The sequence below is a fragment of the Erigeron canadensis genome, chromosome 5 (genome assembly GCF_010389155.1).
Source record: "Erigeron canadensis isolate Cc75 chromosome 5, C_canadensis_v1, whole genome shotgun sequence".
NCBI classification, from domain to species: domain Eukaryota; kingdom Viridiplantae; phylum Streptophyta; class Magnoliopsida; order Asterales; family Asteraceae; genus Erigeron; species Erigeron canadensis.
The window spans coordinates 1370660-1392115 of record NC_057765.1 but is presented as its reverse complement, the minus strand read 5'-3'; the positions used below and the strand labels follow the sequence as shown (position 1 = coordinate 1392115).

The 21456-nt window shown below is 33.6% G+C and overlaps 3 protein-coding genes and 1 pseudogene across 3 annotated transcripts; 2 read left to right on the top strand and 2 right to left on the bottom strand.

Moving 5' to 3' along the window:
* The first annotated feature begins 3175 nt into the window (after positions 1 to 3175).
* LOC122598796 lies at positions 3176 to 7616 on the top strand. The gene is made up of 6 exons (XM_043771284.1): positions 3176 to 3639; positions 4150 to 4471; positions 5583 to 5667; positions 5776 to 5862; positions 6686 to 6931; positions 7241 to 7616. Exons 1-6 carry the CDS (start codon positions 3485 to 3487, stop codon positions 7309 to 7311), a joined length of 966 nt encoding a protein of 321 aa, XP_043627219.1. The 5' UTR covers positions 3176 to 3484; the 3' UTR covers positions 7312 to 7616.
* An 82-nt stretch (positions 7617 to 7698) lies between these two features.
* Positions 7699 to 9102, top strand: LOC122599447 (annotated as a pseudogene).
* A 3158-nt stretch (positions 9103 to 12260) lies between these two features.
* Positions 12261 to 13934, bottom strand: LOC122599446 (methyl-CpG-binding domain-containing protein 10-like). The gene is made up of 3 exons (XM_043771962.1): positions 13848 to 13934; positions 13252 to 13381; positions 12261 to 12508 (listed from the first exon to the last, which is right to left on the bottom strand). The coding sequence occupies exons 1-3, from the start codon at positions 13932 to 13934 to the stop codon at positions 12261 to 12263; spliced, it is 465 nt and encodes a 154-aa protein (XP_043627897.1).
* An 857-nt stretch (positions 13935 to 14791) lies between these two features.
* Positions 14792 to 16704, bottom strand: LOC122600959 (putative pentatricopeptide repeat-containing protein At1g12700, mitochondrial). The gene has a single exon (XM_043773738.1). The coding sequence runs from the start codon at positions 16540 to 16542 to the stop codon at positions 14917 to 14919; it is 1626 nt and encodes a 541-aa protein (XP_043629673.1). The 5' UTR covers positions 16543 to 16704; the 3' UTR covers positions 14792 to 14916.
* Between the last annotated feature and the right edge of the window lie 4752 nt (positions 16705 to 21456).

The window sequence follows — 21456 nt, the reverse complement described above, 5'->3', positions numbered from 1 at the left end:
TGAAGTGATATCTCCTCGGATACTGAGATTTAAGGAGTTCTTAACCATTATAATTGACAAGTGATTCGCCCTATCCCACTTTTTAAAAAATTTGCTTTATGAGCTGCAAGAGAGTTAGCAGTAATAGCAGTGGGTTCATTATGGCGAATGACATAGGCAAGGTCTAGAATCTTTAGAGTTAGACGTTATTAACCTTTTCATGAAGCAAAGTTTGCACCGGTAAGTGGTTCAATGCCTAAGCTAGGTATTATATTGGAGATTAGAAGGATATGAATTTATGATACAAGTGATAGAAGATTATTAAAGTAATGCCTAAAATAAGTAAGCCTAATAGTAATGTTGTTATAGTGACTTGACTAGCTATCTATGGCAGACTAAGTAAAGTCTCTTCATAATAATGGAACTAAAATAATGCCTAAAATAAGTAGGCTTAATAGTAATGTTCCTTAGAATAATGAGACTATGACCATTATTATAGTAATGAAGCTAGTGATAGGTATTGTAAACACCAAAACAATAAGCTAAACTAAGGCTCTACTTAGATGTTACATCACCTTTGGGCAGAAATAACTAATATCTAAGTATAAATGAGCGTTAGGGTCATGCAACACAACGCTTATCTTTTGACCTTTGGGCACAAAACTAAGAATCGTGTTTATTCTGCATGCAAATAGTCTTTTTGGCACACAAAGCATATTAAATCACCTTTGGGTAGAATTAACATACTTAGTGTACATTATGCAAAAGGAAAAAAAAGCACAACATGAGAATCACATTTGACCTTTGGGCACAAATGATGAGACCATGTACATTAGTGCAAAGCCCCTAAGTTACGGGGTTCCGGGGGCAACACCTTTGAAAGCGGGGTCCAAAAGACGGCAACCCCTAGCGACTAAATCAAATTTCATTATTGAATTATTTATTTTAATTTCCCTTTATGTGTTATGGTAAAAAATGTCATAGAAAAATTATTTTCGAAATTTGAGTGACAAATTTTGCCATTAAACTTTTAGGTGATATTGTATTCGACAATTAAGGAGAACTCAACAAGTAATGATCGATTTTGATAAGTTAAAGTCCAACTAGACAAGATTAGGTCTAACTTGACTTTGAAACATTAAGGTTGAACTCGATAAGATTTTAGGTCGAATTCGACAATAGTTTAGGTCGAACTGAACTTAGAAAAATTAGGTTGAACTCAATAGATAGGTTAACCTTTAAAAATATTTAGGTCGAACTCAACCTTTAGGTTGAAATCGACATATAATAAAGAAAAATGTCATGGTTTATATGACATTTTTATATGTCATATTCACATAAGTGGTCGAGTAATTTAGTTCAACATTAAGTAATTTAGTTCAACATGTTTTACATAACGACATTATATGTAATAAAGTAATGTCGAATTTAATAAAGACTAAATCAAATTCAATTTGAAATAACGTCAAATTCAATCAAGATTAAATCAAAATCTTAAAATAAGGTCCAGTTCAATAATGAAATAAGGTCGAATTCAATAAAGACTAAATCAAAAAACGACTTGAAATAAGGTCGAATTCAATAAAGAATAAATCAAAATCGACTTAAAATAAGGTCGAATTCAATAAAGACTAAATCAAAAACGACTTGAAATAAGGTCGAATTCAATAAAGACTAAATCAAAAACGACTTGAAATAAGGTCGAATTCAATAAAGACTAAATCAAAAAACGACTTTAAATAAGGTCGAATTCAATAAAGACTAAATCAAAAATCGACTTGAAATAAGGTCGAATTCAATAAAGACTAAATCAAAAACGACTTAAAATAACGTCGAATTCAATAAAGCCTAAATCAAAAAACTAACTTATTTCATCGAATTCAATAAAGTCTAAATTAAAAAAACTAACTTATTTCATCGAATTCAATAAAGTTTAAATCAAGATCAACTTAGTGAAATTCAATAAAGATTAAATAATTCAAGTATTAAAAAAAGTAAAAAATTAAGATCTAAAACCAGATTTTAGGTCAACGTATTCATCCATTAATTACACAAATTATGAAACCAATTGACATTGGTTTTATATGTGTGGCGGCAGCTTCATATCATAGTAAATAAACAAAACTGACAAGCAAAACAATTGTTTATTTTATTAATAGTGTGACAAATTGACTATCACAAACAAAAAACAATTGTCTATTTTTTAAATTTTTCGGCGGCTTCAATGTAAACAACAAAACATTTGTTCTGATTTCATTGGTTTTTTTTTTTTTTTTTTTTTTTTTTTCCTATCATATTTTCGGCTTAATTAAAATATAATAATACGAATCAATAGATCGAATGAACCAATGGCTCATGATACTACATATTGGAATAATTATGATTCATATTGAAATAACGACTTGAACCAATGCCACGTTTTTCTAGATAATTGAAATAGTTAATAATTATGCATATCTTATAAAACCTTGTGTTTCATCCATATTGAAAAATGGACATTGTTAGAACCATTTTTTCTTACCGCACTAACCTTGCTTTATAGATTTCTAAGAAATAACCATAAGTGGTGCGAAAGGTAGCTCGGTAAGTTAGATAGTTAATATAAGGGGTTACCATATTTACCATATATTTTTGTGGTATATTTGCTATTGGCTTTCAACTTGAACTTTTGTTTTATAGCACTCTTAATTTGTCTAATAGGAAGGCTGAGTGTTACTGATTTTTAGGTGGTATAAAATGATAATGTCAAAGGTGTTTAAATTAAACATCTTCATCAAATATATCTCAAGCCAAACTATACCTTGTCAATTAAATAGAAAAACGATATATGAAGAAGGGTCCATTTTTGTTTTTTTTTCTGTCATTAAGTGCTGAATGTATAACTAATGTCTGTATATATTTAGTGAAAAATATTTAATTGATGATATATTTTTGTTTATTAAGTAAAAAAGAAAATGAAGTTTGACGGAATGGATGAAATTTATTATAATTAAAAAAAGGAAACAGGAACTTATATAGTTATATATGTACTTAAATTAGATTTATGATTTGGTCATGAAAGATCTTCTAGAGCCTGGTACTTTGGTGCATCAGTGCATGGGCCGGGCCGGGCCACTTAAACGTATATTTGAGTACCACTAAACTAATGTGGCTTTCAATTTTTTTAAAATATGAAATAATTGTATTTTCTGGATTTACCACTCATCTCTCTCACAGTCTCAACCCTAATATTATATAGCTTTTTTTTTTTTTTATATATATTTACAAAAAACACCTTCTAGAAGAAGAAGCAGCCTTCTATCTCTCTTATACTTGCGTCCGACCTAAAGATCCGAATTTCAGACCCCGATTTCTGACCTTTTTCCAGCCGTTGACCACCGTTGCCCGAGTCTGGCTGACCCGACTCGTTCACACACCGATCCCGACTTCCGACCCGGCCGAGTTTTACAACCTTCACTTGGCCCGGTGCCAGGGCCGGCCCTGATAATATATATTCATAATAATAATGGGTGGTTTTTTTAAGGAATTTTTAATGAAGAAATATCCAAGTTTCAATAATAATAGTCATGGTGAATTTTATAATGGTTTCAACTCTTCCTCCGCTGCTTATTTTGCCGCCGCCGCCGCCGCCGCCCCTTTTGCTTCCAGGCCTTTATTGGGGTATAACACTTTTTTTTTTTTTAAAGTATTATTTTCTTACCATTTGTTTTAAATTTATTTATAAAAACCAAAGTTATTAATAGTGTGATGCATTTGTGTTATTTTGTATTGGAGTGATTTTTTGTAGATTTTTTTTTTTTGAAATACATTTTAGTTATTATAAGATGATTCATTTGTGTTATTTTGTATAAAGTTTATAGCTTTATGGGTTTTGATAACTGGGTTTAATAGCGTAAGTTCTCGACTACCTGTGTGGACCATAATCACTATGAAAATGGTTAAGAGATAGTTTTGCGGACCGTTTGTGTGACCGAAAAATTTGACAACTTTTTATAATGATGTTTGAATTTATGTTATTGATACTGTATTATAAAAAAATGTTAAATTTACTGCTTACAATAGGTAATGTATTGTATACGGGGATTCATCGGCTTATTGCTTGTTTTGGATTTACGTCTCATTTTGATTTTTAAGATACTAATTATATATATGTTATGTGGATGCAAAAAGTATTGGTGGAAGAGTTGCTTATTGCGATGCTGGTGTTACCCCTCCGACTGAAGATTACCTGTCTAGTCTAAAGACTGCATCTGAAACTGTTTCTCGGCATGATGATACCCTGAAATACATGACCAAAGAATATAGTGTTGACATGAAGCCATTGTTCTCAGCCTTCCAGCCGAGATCATTTGCGATGACAACAGTGAGATCTTTCTTATTGTTTTATTTGCCTCTTATGGCACCTAAGCAAGACGATGACAATGACTTCGATGAGCACCCTGTGGACTGGATGGTACCTTTCAAGAATTCAGTAACACAAATCTTTCGTGAAGTAAGTATGATATTCTTTTTTTTTTAATGCTAAATATTGTGGATACTGTGTTCTGGTGGATTTGCATGTGACCTTGTTTGAGTTCTTGAAGTGTAAGAACAATTTGTTTTTTTTCCCTTCAATTTTTTAGCCAACCGAAAGGAATTTTGGGAGGTTTTTAGGATTTGGGAATAAGGAAACTTTTGAGAACTGGGAAATTTTGGATAGGGGACCCGGTGGCGTTTTTTGGTACCTTCAAGGCAGAGCTGGGATTTTAAGTTGAGGGGGGTTGATCTCCGTTATAAATTTTTTCACTGTAATTCGTTGTGAACTAGTGACAATAAGCATACAAACAGAATAACAGTCTCATAAACATAGCGTGGAAAAGAAATGGAGTCTACCAGCTCTTTTTCTTGATCATGGTTTAACCTTAATCCATAAGACCACAATAATATATTGATCCATCACATTTGTAATACTGAAAAAATAATATAACTTAATTTATGTTTATGTCAAAACCCTTAAAAAGTGATTATTAACAGTTAGTTGCTTCAACTCTCTTACTAGAGTCTATTATCAGGTTTATTATATTAATACTTAAAATGTTAAAGAATATTGATAGTTTACTTGAATTGAATAGAAACAAAATATAGAACAGGAAGAATAAGAGGACAAATAACAACACATTTAAGCATATAATGTTAATATATTTGAATTGAATGAGAAGGATTCATGAGCAATTAGCAGGGCCAAACTTTTAACTTTTGTTTAAATGATAATAGTTGACACATGACAAGCATCATCGATACTCTGTTATTGATCCTTTTATTATGATCATGAGTGTTCTGATTATTGGTTAAATGTCCAAGATGTCTCTTGTTATGGACAAAGTAGACAAATTTTGCGAGCTAAAGAGGCTTTAGCCTATACCAATTTTTTTTGTAAAATATAGGATGGGTGATAAATAAATTGAAATCTTATTTGGAAGGCAAGGTTTCAGAAAGAAAGTTGTTGTATATTCTCGGGATAAAAGCAGTATATTGGATATAAGTTCTAGTCTCGAACAATGACATAGGTGCTGTTGAATTGTTTTCTAATTGGTTGCAATAGGCTGATTATTTTTTCTTCTCAGACTAGTACAACTACTATTAGACGTGTACTGGAACGATTTGCTGTTCACCATTGTTCACAGCGTGTTGCATGCAAGCTTCTTAAAGGTACATACCGCCTCCAGACACAGACACACGCGCACACAGACACTAAATACTGCCACATGCCAGGATTATAGTAAATTACCAACAATTTACTTTTTTTGTTCATGCCAGATATTCCGAAGTCTTGCATTCGAAAAGCTAACAGGGGGTTGCCTTTTCATACTTACTTCTTTTGTGTCTCCAGAACAACATTTAGAGGTCCGTTATGTACCATTTCCTTATCGGTTTCAGGCTTTGAATTCTGTGCCAATGATGCATATATGGTTATTGGAACAAACCTTGTATCTTTGAACATTATAGTAATTTTTCTATACATGTAACATACTTAATTATTGTGTCTTTTGCTATTATTAAAAGACAAGTGATTGAGATTCATAACGGTAATTATGTACCTTCAATTTAGTGTTGATGTGATGGGCTGATTTTCATTTGTCACCTTTAGATTATAAGATTTAATAAATGTTTGATGCGATTCAAAATTGTCTATGGAATTAAAGTAATTGGGTCTTCTAACCATATTGCTTGTATATGTCACAAACTGGTATTACACTTCCTCTAGCTCAAAAAAAAAAAAAAGAATACAAATGAATGTCATAAATGAATGAAATTATATACCAAAGTGATATTTGCCTGGCAGTACTCAACTACAGTACGATGTTAGAAAATAGCTAATTTCTGTATGTGATATTTAACGCTCCCAATTACCCACGCTTTTTACAGCATTTAGACTTGCAAAGCGAAATTTTAATTACGGTGATGGTAGCATTATCTGCTTCAAGGAGGCTATTAGTTTCTGCGATACAATAGGAAAATAACTTTTCACTGTGAATAGCCTAATATTGCAGAATCCAATTGGCCACTGCACTTTGAAGCAATATAGTGAATGTATAAAAAATGTTCAGTATGAAAGTTACTTGTGCACTTGCATTTGAACACATTATCAAAAAGTGGTTTATGCATATGTAAGTGTATTCTTCCTATTATAGGTATTAATACTAAAGACATGGATTTGGCTGTGCAGGTCAACTTTTAGGAGTTGCAGCGTCGTGGCTTGTTCAAGTTGGATTTGAATGTTTCCGTTATGTTTGTGACATCTCAAAATCCAATGATGAATTGGAAAATGTTGCTGATCACTCAGAGCGAGCTAAAGTGCTTGGGAAGAAGGTGTATGGTGTTACGGTTAGATGTGGTTCAGCACTGATTTTTGCTTCCATTGGAGCTGGGATTGGAGCAACCATATTCCGCCCATCATCTGGTCAAATCTTTGGTAAGTACCACACCACTTGGCATACATGGCTTATAAATTTGTTTATGGAACTATGGAAGTGTTCGGATTTTGTTTGAATTTTATATTTAATTATTACCAGTTTTTAATATATGGATTGTTTTGGGGGTCTGCATTTTCAAATCGTACTAATAGTTTTTTTTTTTGCTTATAAGAAACACTATTTTCTTTGTTCATTTTATTGACAGTTTATATGATTCTGAGTTATTCATACCACATATTCACTTTCAAAACACATATCCGAACACCCTTATAAATTCTGGAGTATTGACCTTGGTGCTTGTTTTACAGGGTGTTTGGTTGGTGATGTGGCTGGACCTATCATCGTCTCGGGCTGGTTGGCCCCACCTCTGGAGCATTAGGGCGTGTTTGGTTCAAAGATTTTAAGGAAAGTGATGGGAAGGAATTCGGAACTCCACATACTTAAACATATCAATGAACATAATTTCGAATTCCTTTCCACCAAATTCGGTGAACCAAACAGCTCCTTAACAGCTGAAAATTTTGTTTTAAGGTTACAAATTGTTTATAACAAACATTGTAGTCGTAACCCATTGATGAAAACAATAGAGAGATGCATTGGTCGTTGCGTTTATTAGCATCATGATGTGCAACCAACTGTTACGAACATTTTTACTTCAATAAAAGACATGCACTTTGAACATCATCTAACTAGATGGCTTGTATGTCTTATGTTTCTTCATTTTCAGATTTATCTCTTTTAAGGCTTGTTATTTTAAACTCACACATTTTCTTATGATATTTCTATTTTGCCTGATTCATTGCTTGTTGAAATATCATCTAGATTGCCTTTGAAATCCATTTTTAGATTTTAATATGTTTGCAAAACCTGGCTGGAGCTTATTTCACAACCTTCCTTTTATCGGTTTTATTCTGTCACACAAACTGCTGCCAATAAATCTTCGAGTTGGAGGATTTTGTATAGGTATGTTTATGTGTCCAAGTTTAAGGATGTTGAGAGATTTCGTTCTGAAATTTATGGTGGTAAGGATTTTTCGGTGCTTTGTGTCGAGTTTTGAGGAGCAACAACAAGCTGATCAGTTTAAGGTTTTTGGTGTGAGTAATGGGTTGGTTTTGTGTTGTTTGTTGGGGCCTTTGGTTTAGTTACGAGGCAATGGGTTACGTTGCCTAGAGGAACAGATAGGTCGCCCAATAGACATCCGATTTATTTTGGTTAAGGGTTGGTTAGTAAGGTTGATGATGATGGTTTGCTTACGAGTTATACGGCTGTGAGATTTGAAATGCTTAGGAGGGTCTCGGGGTTTTTGAATTTGGAGATGTTTTAGTCCGAGATTGGGTTATAGGTTGATTATAAGTTGCCTTGTAAAAATCCGATAGTGTTGTTGAAACATGAGGGGCTTTATAGATTGTGATGAATCTCAAGGAAGGCTGCGTTTTTTCGGGGTGGCGCCTGAGGCAGACTTGTCTTACTGTTTGTCTGTGGGATATGAAAGATTACGAGAAAGGAGAATGCTGTTCTGAGTCTAAGGTGACCCTTTGGGATCTTTCATCGTCTGATCCTGAATTGAGTAGTTGGTTACTTAAGGTCACTTTTCTTCCGTTGTCTTTCCATCCTTTTAACCTGGATATTGTTTATCTGAGATCGATGTGTAGAGCTTGCTTGTGTTGTATCATATAGTTTTCGGGATAAAATGCTGGATGTTGCGTGTAAACCTATTGGTGTAGTTGAAGACCTTTCTTGGCGCGTGTTGGTGCCATTTGTGATACCAAGGTGGCCAACGCCGGTTCCAATTCCGCCTGTTCCAAAGAAGGTTATCAAGCCAAGAATTTCGCTTCGCCAACACACGCATAGATATCATCATCGGTTTTAGATGATTTCTCAATGGGTGATTTTTTTTTGGTTTGTTGGTGTCCAGAACCATCATAAAAGATGCCATGTTGAAGTTTTACTATTGAACCTGTGACACCCTGTTTGCTGGTATTTTATTTTCCTCCTTATAGTAGGATCTATTGGGGACTAAGCTTACTGTATTTAACGGGGATTCTTTTCACCGTGGCAGTTGATTCATAGGATGAAGAAATAACAGGTTCATTTGTGTTACATATAAGAATCGTTCTGTTGCCGAATCAGAGTCAAAGACTATGTAATTGTCTCTTATTTTATGAATAAAACTAGCTTATTGGTTATCTTTTTTGTTTTTCCCTTCTCATATCTTTTGTGGAAAGTTGTATTGATATGTTTTACCAGATATTATGTGTTAACCTTTTTGTGTGATACCTGTAGAGTTGGTTGCCTGGTATTATTCTGTTTAAAAACAGCCCTTTTGACATATTCCACTATGAAAAGAAAAGAACGTCAAAAATTTTATCTGAAGCTAGTTGGGGTAGGCTATTTCCTCCCTGTTAGTCAATCTTGATTGACTTCTACCTCTCCTAACCACACCCTTTCGATAAGTCAACTTGTTCAAAATGCATCCAAAGGTCTAATGTAGGTGGCGAAAGTCATGTTGCCCTTGGCTTACTCTCAAGTCTCAACCTGTGTAATCCCAAACACACAGATATCATCTCAGCAACCTACAATTTTCTTACAGGAACAAATCCCGCAGAACATAAAAATGTCATCAATCTGTCTTAACACATTCTAATAAAAGAAGACTTCTAATCCTATGACATTTAATAGATATGTGATACGTTAGATAGACTTATTAAAAGATTAATAACAAACAAGATACACTTGCAGCTTTACCTCTGTTGCTCAGTGATCCACCACATGATAATCATACTGCACCATCTTTCAAAATCTCAGGAATTGGTGTTCGCTTTGGTTCATGGGGCCTCTCCATGGTTGTCTTCATCGTTATCATGACATTCCGCTGTTTTCTCTCCACTCAGTCCAAGATTTCATACACCACCTTGACTAATGACTTCTACAGACTTGGCTTCTTCGCCATCTGCTTTTGTTCCATCTCTTCTATCATCCACCACATCCTTCTCAATTTCTAGGGTTCAATTCTAAGTCTCTTCAGGGGAATTTCCAACTTTTTACTCTCGTTTCTTATTGACTTTCTCGGTTTTTCAGCTTCCTTCATTTCCACATCTACGAGTGATTGCTTGAGCGTGCTCTTCATTCTCTGCTTTACCCTAGTTTAAATTTAAAGACTTTCTGGTCCGTCTCTTTGTGGACTCTGTCTCTGATAGTGAAGGAGTTCATTTCAACTTCTCACTGATTCTTGTTGACCACCTCGTGGTTTCACCACTTCCCCAATCAAATTCTCAGATTTTAGGCACACCGGGGTGTGCTTGTAGATACTGCTCCAGCAGCTTATGGTTCGTGATCTCTTCCCCTGTAGGGGCTGTGAACACAATTACATTCTTCTTCGGAGTCCATTCTTCCTTTGGCAGAAACTATACATGTAAATAATTAATAAGTTAAATGTTATAACAAAAACTAATTTTCTAAATAAAATGATTTACCATGTATTACCAATTGTGAATACATTTTGGGCAACTTTCGACACATATATTAAAAGTTCATGTTGAGTTTAACAAAACTAATATCCATACCAAAATAAAGTTAAAGAAACATACCGCAAATTAGTGAAGGAACTAATAAGTCCTAATTTAACTAGTAAGACTACAATCCAGATAGAATGACAAGAAGGTCTTTTGAGTTAGCGGTGTGAAGAAGATAACCATAGTCTAGTTTATGTGTCTCGGAGCATAAGATTTATGTATGGGTATTAGAGAATTGTAAGTATTTGTACACCTTTAAATAAAACGGATAGATACACAAAGATATAATAATCGATCTTCGGGTTGGGGTATGATTGTCTACTTCTTTCCTCCCTATACGGGCATACACCGCATACTTATGTGTAACACTTAAGGGGTACGAAAGTTGTTAACATAAAACATATAATATGTGGGCGAGTAGCTAATACTTATGTGTATACATGCAGACATGCTATGTGGGTATATGGGAAACAGAAACTTATACTAGAATACCTGATGACTGATATTGCTCTTACCACGAACGAAAATATTTGAGAAAGAACTGCAAGATATTGCCCAGTATAGGCTTAACAACAGAACCCTTTCTGCACATAGAGGCAACCAATCTACAAAAACAATGCTATAATCATGTTTATAACGTTTAAATATTTTGAGGTTGATTTATAACACAAGTGCAAGACTGGTATATGTCAAAGTCAGACTCTTTACAACAGGTAAAGTCAAATAAGTGGCAAACATCCTCTCTTATGAATATACACAAAATATGTAACAGCTAGCAGCCATGAAATTAGATAAACATCATACACCTACCATAAAGTAACTCAAACGGACAATCACTTTCTCTCACGCAGACGTTTTCTTAGGCGGAAAAACAGAGACAGTCCATTAACTCATACCTCACTCTGTTCTTTAAACAGAAAGACTCGACGAAAAATACATTTTCGTTTATTTGATGCCTGGTGTGCATTGAAAATATATTTTAAAACAATTAAGTGGCAATGGTATGTGCAGACATTTATGTTCATGAAAGGAGAAACAGATGCTATACTGATGTTACCCGTAACTCCACGACAGGAACAATGTGGAAAAATTGAAGAAATATGGTAATTGAGTGTGGAGATCCGCTACAGCATATCTACAAAAACAATACTATGATGGCAAACCTAAATTAGCTGATTAACCGACCGTTGATTTCTAATACAGGTATCAACCAAGCCATGACATCCATATAACCATATTGTAGATATAAACCCGTACAAGCAGATTAACAGACAAAATCAATCGATTATAAAACATGTCACAAGAAGCAATAATGGCATATAGAAGATGCAAGCAGCTAGTATCCATTTAATTAGCTAATATCATTCAACTGCACAGATCTACAATCAGTTTTTCTTCTAGGTAGAGAAATTGGGAGATCCAAAGATGCAAACAGTTTGTATCCATTTGATTAGCTAGATATCATTCAACTACGCAGATCTACAATCATTTTTTTTTCTAGGTAGGGAAATTGGGAGATCCATCAATTCTTTTGGCACGAGCTTGCCAATCAATTTAGAGAGAGTGGTATCTAGTGATCCAGCAGCAATTGAGTCAATTAGCAACGATAATGTTGAAATATCAAGTGAGTAACCCCTTCCATCCATTTCGTGCAGAAGTATTTCTACATCAACATAGTGCTTGTTCTTTAGATAACCTTGGACAAGAAGACGGTAAGTAACATTATCTGGCGGGCAACCACTTTCATCCATTTTAAGAAACAATTGCTTTGCATCCGACCACAAACTCTCCCGACACAACCCACTAAGTTCCTCAGTCATGATGTTTCCTCAGTCACTTCAGGGATGTTTCCATCTCTTTCCTCTTGTTTCTCATTGTCTTTCTCGGTCTTTTCATCTTTCTTCATTTCGATATTTATTTCAGTGATTGCTTGAATGAGCTCTTCGTTCTCTGCATTACCCTTCTTTGAACTTGAAGACTTTCTGGCCCGTTTCTTTGGGGATTTCAACTTCTCACTGATTCTTGTTGACTGCCTCGTGGTTTCACCACTTGCCCAATCAAATTCTGAGAATTTAGGCCCACCGAGGTATGCTTTTAGGTACTGCGCCAGCTGCTTATATATAGTTCGTGATTCTTCCCCTGTCTGTGATCATAATTTCATTCTTCTTCGGGGTCCATTCTTCCTTTGGCAGAAACTACACATGTAAATAATTAATTTGTTAAAATATTATAGCAAAACCTACAATACTAAGAGATAATCTAACTTTGTTAAATACAAGGATTTACCAGGTATTACCGATTGTGAATACATTTTGAGCAACTTTCAACATATACCTTGAAAAATAATGTTGATTGCAACAGAAATAATATTCATACAAAAATAGAGTTAGAAGAAACATAACACAAATTAGTGAAAGAACTATATAAAAAAACCATGCAAAGACATTCCTAATTCAACTAGCAAGCCTACAATCCAAATAGAATGACAAGGACTTTTGAGTTAGCAGTGTGAAAACGATGACTCTTGTCTAGATTGTCTGGGAGACTGGGAGCATAAGATTATGTATGAGTATTAGAGAAATTTAAGTATATGTACACCTTTATATAAAATGGATAGATACACAAAGCTATAACAACTGATCTTTAGGTTGGGGTATGACTGTCAAATCTTTCCTCCCCATTACCGTATACTTGTGGGATTGGGTAATGCTTGTTGTACAAAACTACATTATGGGTATGCAAGTTGTTAACATAAAACAAATAATATGTGGGCTAGTAGTTAATACTAGGGCGGGCATGGGACATACTGGTCCCGGAACCGATCCCGAACTTGGCCAAAAGTGGGCCCCCAGTACGGGACCGATACCAAAACTGTACGGGACCAGGATTTCGGTTCCAAATCCCGAATAGCACTGAGTTTTGGCTAACAAATAACTCCTGAGTTTTGATCAACTTTATATTGAGAGGGCAACAGAATCCTATGCGTCAAATATATAATTGTTGCATGAAAGTCTACAAGATCTGATGAGGTGAGTGTATGATAATAGCTTTTTTCTCTGTTTATAACCAATCATCTTCATTGGCATTGGTGAGACTTTTGTTAAAGGGCTATGAAAACCAGTTGTGAAACAAATTGTCAAATACTGCAGGAAGCAATATATTCAATAATGACGAGAGTTCTTTAAAGTCATTCTTCAGATTTATGGGAAAAAGATACAAGACTCTTCACCTCAAGCTATTCAATTAAAAAGTATAAACTTAAAAAAGCTATTCAACTAGAGATAAATAGATTATTACATTCTCAGAAACATAATCTATAAAAGTGATATAAAAAAGATAAATGATCATTCCTTGTTGCTAAGTATTTCCCGGTACGATCACGAAAACTATCCGAACTAGGTACCTGTCCCAATTTGGGTTTGTACCACTTTTCGGTACCAGGATTGGGACGAGATCGGTACGGGATAGGGATTCGGCACTTTTGGTTCATCCCTAGCTAATACTTATGTGTATACACGCAATCCTGTATGTGTGTGTATGGGGAAACAGAAACTTATAGTAGAATACCTGATTGCTGATATGGCTCTTACTACGAATGAAGAAATTTGAGCAAGAACATCTCTAACAACTGCATGAAATTGCCCAGTATAGGCTTAACTACGAAACCCTTTCTGCACAAAGAGGCGACCAATCTACAAAAACAATGCTATAGTCATTTTTATAAGGTTCGAATATTATGAGGTTGATTTATAACATGGCTGTTGGTCAAAGTCAGACTCTTTACAGCAGGTAAAATCAATTAAGTGGCAAACATCCTCTCTCAAGAAAAATACACAGAATATGTAACAGATAGGCCATGAAATTAGATAACATCATACAGCTACCATAAAGTAACTCAAACCGTCAATCACTTTCTCTTACTCAGACCTTTACTTAGGGAGAAAATCAGACAGTCTAATAACTCAAACCTCACTTTGTTCTTTAAACAGAAAGAGACCACAAAATATACTTTCTTTTATTTCATGCCCGATCTGCATTTCAAAACATTGACATATATTGTTAAACAATGAAGTGGCAACGATATATGCAGATATATATGTTAAACAAAAACAGAGAAACAGATGCTATATTATAACTTCACAACAGGGACTAAATTGAGTCTGGAGATCCGCTACAGCATAGACTGCATAGTAGGATTTAATCTACAAAAACAATGCCATGAAGGCAAAACTAAATTGGCTGATTAACCTGACCATTAATTTCTAATACAGACATCAAACAAGATTAATAATTAAGCCATGACATCCATTTTGTAAATATGAAACCCGCACAAGCAGAATAGCAGATAAAATCAATTGATTGTAAAGGATGTTACAAGGAGGAAAAACGACATAAAGAAGATGCAAACAGCTAGTATCCATCTAACATCATTCAACATTTCAACTACTCAAATCCACAATCACTTATTTTGTCTAGGTAACAAAACTAGGAGAATCCATCAATTCTTTTGGCACAAGCTTGCCAATCAATTTAGGGAGAGTGGTATCTAGTGATCCAGCAGCAATTGAGTCAATTAGCAACGATAAGGTTGAAACATCAAGTGAGTAACCTCTTCCATCCATTTCAGTTAAAAGCACTTCTACATCAACATAGTGCTTGTTCTTTAGATATCCTTGGAGAAGAAAACGGTAAGTAACATTGTCTGGCGGGCAACCATTTTCATCCATTTTCAGAAACAGCTGTTTTGCATCCCCACACAAACCTTCCCGACAGAAACAACCTATCATCACATTATATGTCCGTACATCAGGTTGCAAACCTTTAACCATCATGTCCTGGAAAAGATCCCTAGCAATATTGAACTTTTGGCATTTGCTTGCACCATCAATAAGAGTGGTGTATACAACAATACTTGAATTTAGCTTGCTATTACCCATTAAATTGAACAAAGAGATTGCATCTTCTAGTAAATGGTTGTTGCAAAGACCCTCTAAAATAATGCCATAAGTCAGTTCATCTGGAACTTGGCCTTGTGCTAGCATCTCATCAAAGAGCATACATGCAGCCCTGCAACGTCCAACCTTAAACAATCCTTGAATCATGGTGCTGTAAGTGACTACATTGGGTTTCAAACCCTTTCTCGTCATCTCACTAAACATATGCAAGGCCTCATCTATCATCGACTTCTTGCAATACCCATTTAACATACTGTTGTAAGTCAAAACATTAGGGAGGATAAGTTTTAACACCATGGCATCAAAAACTGTCTTGGCTATGGTCATTTCACCTCGCAAACAATAGCCATCGATGAGTGAATTGTATGTTACTATGTCAGGAACCTTGCCTTTCACAACCATGATGCTGATAACGTCCTCGGCTTCTTTTGCCTTACCTTCTTTGCACAATGCATCAACAAATATGTTATAGGTTTGGACATCTGGAGAGATGCTATAATCCTCCATTTCTTTTAGCATCTGATACACGTCATCCCACAGACATAATTTAGATAGACCAGAAATCAAAGTGTTATACGTGACGACATTTGGTGAGATGCCTTTTTGAAAGATCATCTCTTTAAAAAGCTTAAAGGCGCCATCAATCATTTGATCCTTGCAAAGACTATCAATGATGGTGCTATATGAAACAACATCAGGTTTACAGCCTTTCTGATCCATTAGCCTAAGCAAAGAAAGGGCGGTAACATTATCACCCAACTTGCAAAGGCCTTTGATCATTGTGCTATACGTAACAACATCGGGTTCACAAAGTTTCAGTTTGATGAGTTTCTTGAAAAAGGTCTCGGCCTCAAGAATCTTATCTTCTAAAACGAGTCCATCTAGGAGTGTATTAAAAGTGTACACATCAGGTACAATACCTCGTCTGAAGCAAAGGCCTAAAAGTGCGAAACCGTCATTAGTTCGACGCAAATGACAGCAACACTTGATGGAAATGCTGACAGTGTACTCATTAACAGGAAGGCCAATGGCACACATATGATTGAAGAGATGAATGGAATGAGAAAAGTGTTTCATTTTGGAGACGGAATTCAAGAGCTGATTGAAATATACAACAGAAGGAAGAGGTTTTCTGTGTGACATTTCATCAAACAGGTGGAGGGCATCTTCTAATTTGTTAACTTTTTGATATATAGACTTAGGAGGCCGAGGAAGAGAAAGGTCATCCTTGTGAATATAACGATTTGAAGAAGAAGAATGGGAACGGAAGTAAAAGGAGAAGGGGGAGAGTGAAAGCGTATTGCTTTTGAGAGGATGGCGAAGTAAAACAGAACACATGTTGAAAAAAAAAAAAGAAGAAAGGATTTACCTTACCTGAATTTGCTGTTGAGTAAAAAGAGTATTATTTACATATCGTTCTTCTTCTTCTTATGCTGCAGCTGAGAAGTGAGAACCAGAATTTCCTCCCGTTTTAAGTATTAAATAAAGAAGAAGAAAAATAAACATGTGTTTTAAGTTTTAATTGGTTGGTGGTGGGTGGATTTTAATCCTAATTACCATGAACCCCATTTCTACTTCACTTTTTAATCTCTAGCATACTGATTGGTTCAAACCACAAACTAACATGTCGTTATAAAAAAAAACCCAAATATAATTGTGACTAATTCATAAAATCTTTGACCTTAAGGTATTCTACGAGGGTTTATGTCTCATTTTTTATAGAGTTAATTACTGAAATGGTACCTCACGTTTGCGCCATATTACTGATTTCATACATTTCTTTTCGAAATTACGCTGATCATACCCAACGTATGCAAATCTCCACTTGGACCATACTGGAGGCTAACGTCGTCAGCTGACCGTTAAAACCTCCCCACGTGACTTGCACGTGAGGGGTAAATATGTAATATCGTGTTTCCTAATTACTGAAATGGTACCTAACGTTTGCACGATATTGCTGGTTTCATACCTATATGTTTCTTAATTACTTAAATGGTACCTAATGTTTAGTTATTAATTTATTTATTTTTTTTAACTTGTTTTATTTTTTTTCTTTTATAAAAATTCTCCAAAACTTGTTACAATTTAATAAAAATAGTCAGAATACACATATAATCCACTCAAAAATAATACCAAATAGCTATTCCATAACAAAATATAAATTTTAAAGTTCACGAATAACCAAAAATAGCAATAAAGTATCATAAAACAATTTTAAAAAATTTTGAGAGGAAATTTTTTTTTAAAATTATTTTTATGATACTTTATTACTATTTTTGGTTATTCGTGAACTTTAAAACTTATATTTTGTTATGAAATAACTATTTGGTATTATTTTTTAGTGGATTATAGGTGCATTTTGACTATTTTCATTAAATTATAACAAGTTTTGGAAAAATTTTATAAAAGAAAAATAAAACAAATTTAAAAAAATATAAAAAAATTAATAACTAAACATTATGTACCATTTAAGTAATTAAAAAACATATAGGTATGAAACCAGCAATATCATGCAAACGTTAGGTACCATTTCAGTAATTAGGAAACGCGACATTACATATTTACCCCTCACGTGCAAGTCACGTGGGGGAGGTTTTAACGGCCAACTGACGGCGTTAGCCTCCAGTATGGTCCGAGTGGAGATTTGCATACATTGGGTATGATCAGCGTAATTTCGAAAGAAAAGATATAAAACCAGTAATATGGCGCAAACGTGAGGTACCATTTCAGTTATTAACTCTTTTCTATATTTACTGCAGAAATATAAAACAAAACAAAGAAATAAACCAAATGCTTAAAAGTAAATCATAAATGTTTGAAATTTCTTTGATCGAACCATAACAACCTAAGACTTTTAAAACTGCCCATAAGAGATATGGAGTATAAAGTTATTAAGTACAAGCTTAAACAAAGTGTATACGATTCTTTAAGTTCTCGTGAATTTGAATATGCGTTAAATATAATGCTAGAGTGGAACTAACTCAAAAAAATAAAATATAATAATCAACTTTGTATTTAGATAGATATAGATATGTCCCTTGTTACATGAAAGATACCTTTTGTGCGGTGATATAGCGAGAGCATTTATGCAGTTATTGATATTTATGTCAACAAAAAGACTACCTTGCTTGAAGCAATTTGTGGAACAATACGAAAATCCATTAAGGGATAAGGTGAAAAACGAAAATAAAAAAGATTTTAATTCTTACAATACACATTAATAAGCAATTATCCACTATGCCATGGAAGAACAATAATCCGCTATGCCATGGAGGAACATACGAGGAAAATATTCAACCATGCTAAGTTTAAGGAGTTTAGGGATGAATTAACCGGAAGAATGTATTGTGCGACAGGTTCATTAAAATCACAAGATAGGATTTTAGAATATTAAGTAATTGAGGATGTTATGGTCAACAGGAATATAATAAAGAAACCATTCGTTGTGTTGTTAAAAAGGGTGATTCAGAGAAGAATGTGATGCGAGATGTTTTTGTCGCTTGTTTGAGTTTCGTGGAATGTTGTGTAGGCATGCACTTACACCTAGACCATTCGTAACCGTTCACCTTTTCACCTACATTTTTTCTTGCCACATCAACATCATCTTCTTAATTCTTTCACCTTTTATTTTTCACCTTAACCATTCATCTACCATTTTGACCCCACTTTATTTATTTAATCAAACATAACACATTTAAACTAAACATAACATATTCATTATTAATAAAACTACATTAACTAAAGCCATTACATTAATTAAAGAATAAAAAATAAAAATACATTAACTAAAATCACTTCTTTAAGAAATCTAACATTTCATGAGTTATGGAAAACAGTTTGTAGTTTAAATCAGTAAAGATTTAATTTAATACTTTCTACAAAAATATAATCTTTCAAGGAAAATAAAGGAAGAACATAATATACAGGTGAGAAATAATAATACATCACAAAAAAAAAAAAAATGAATGTAAAGTAAAAGAGAAAAAGAGTAAAGTTTTTTAAATGGGATGGAGTTGAGCCCCACCAGGCCACCCACCACTATGCCACGTATTGTTTCTCTTCTCCAACCTATGTATATAACAAAAAAACAAAAATGAATAACAAGGAAGAGAGAAATAGAGCCAACGATCCATTTCACCAGCACCTTTCACTGGTTGATATCACTGACCACCCTTAACCGTTCACTGGCTTTCACCTTCACTTCACCATCCTCCTTTCACCTACCTTTACAATTGGTCTTATAATTGAAAAGATATATTCGGTGTCATCCAAGTACATCTTGTGAAGATGGCGAAAAGATGTCAAAAGGGGACATACTAAAGTTAGAGTAACTTATAGTACGTGATTGGGTTGCCTCAAATGAGGGGCGTCGTTATGATTAAGTGTGCAACGCTTTCTCATAAGTGGCGGCCTTGGCATCTGAACTCAAAGAAAAATGTAGTCTAATACTTAACCGAGTCAATGAATTAAGGAGTGGAAATTTAGGTTTAAAAAATGATCCCGTTAGCTTAACATGTACCTCGGTCCCTGATATTTCTGCTGAAAATATCAAAAAGATTCTCGATCATACAATAGTACGAAGAAAAGGCCGTCATGTGGTAAAAGACTCAAGCAGGGGCGGAGGAAGAGGGGGGTCACTCAAGCCCAATGTTAAAAAAATCATTAAAAAATTGTAGAAAAGAAACGGGTATGTTAATAAATTACAATTATTTTGTTTTTAAAAAGAATAGTGGTTTAACTTTACTAGTATATGTGCTCGATTGTGATTTTAGAATTTGGAAGATGATGAATATGGGGAGCATGATTGTGAAGTTGATAATGATTTAAAAAAAAACAACGTGTGAGGAAGAAAAAAAGTAGTAATCATGTTTAACTAATATATATATATAAATATATTAAATTATTAACTTAAATAATTGGGTGATTAGTATGCAAATTGAGCAATAACGGTTATATGTTTTATTGAGGTGTACTTTTTTTCAAGTAAGAAAACCTGAATGAGAATTAGTATCCTGTTTCGAATGATATAAGTCATAGGGATATGCCAATTTCCAGCCTCATTTCAAGTGCAAGACCTGGCACAAGGCAACCTTATAATACTTTTATTGGTATACTAAATTTTAATTCTAACTCTAACTTTGATCATACTTTCTAGTAAGTAATACTTTCATTGTTTTTAATCATACTTTCTAACAAACATTTTTACAATAAAAATATATATCCTCCTAATTTATTAACTTAATTATCTCTAAATATATATAAAAGAGAAACCTTAATTCATAATTGGAAAAGTATGGACTCTTAGATGATCGAAGTTCAACTTTTAATTAGAGTCATTAGATCATATGATGATGTCATATATCCTACTTAGCATTTTTAAATTTAACTTTATTTTAATAAATTTAAATTATTATATTTCCTTATTTCAATTTGTAGATATTAATAAGTAATGTTTTTTATGATATAATTATATATTGAAACTAATACATTTATATTTTACATCATTTTTTTATCTTTAAAATTATTTTACATTTTTCACAATAAAAATTTTTTTTTTAATGTAATACGTTTTTGTTAAACTTTATTTTTATATAGGATTTTTATCATATAACGAATAAATTTTTGTTATAAGGATTTTTTGTATAGAACTTTTAGCATATAACGTTTTAATAAATTAATGTTTTGGCCTAAAAACCAAATAAAAATTCTATAGTAAGATATCACAATTATATATCAGAAAAATAGTTGTATGAAAATATGCAATAATATTATGCATAATTTTAACTTATATTAACACAACATGCGATATATAGATTGATAATTAAGTTGTTTAGTAATTTTAATGTATAACTAAATTATTCGAGCAAAACGTTAAAACATAAGTACAATGGCAATGAAGGCATTCCGGATGAATGAAATAAATCCAAAGGAACCAAAACCTTACTTAGCGAAACCTCTAATAGATGATGTATCAACTTTTTAACTGTGTGATCATTGTTAACCGGAATCTAAACAACCACTAATATAACTTTATGTTTTTTAGTGATTTAAATTCTT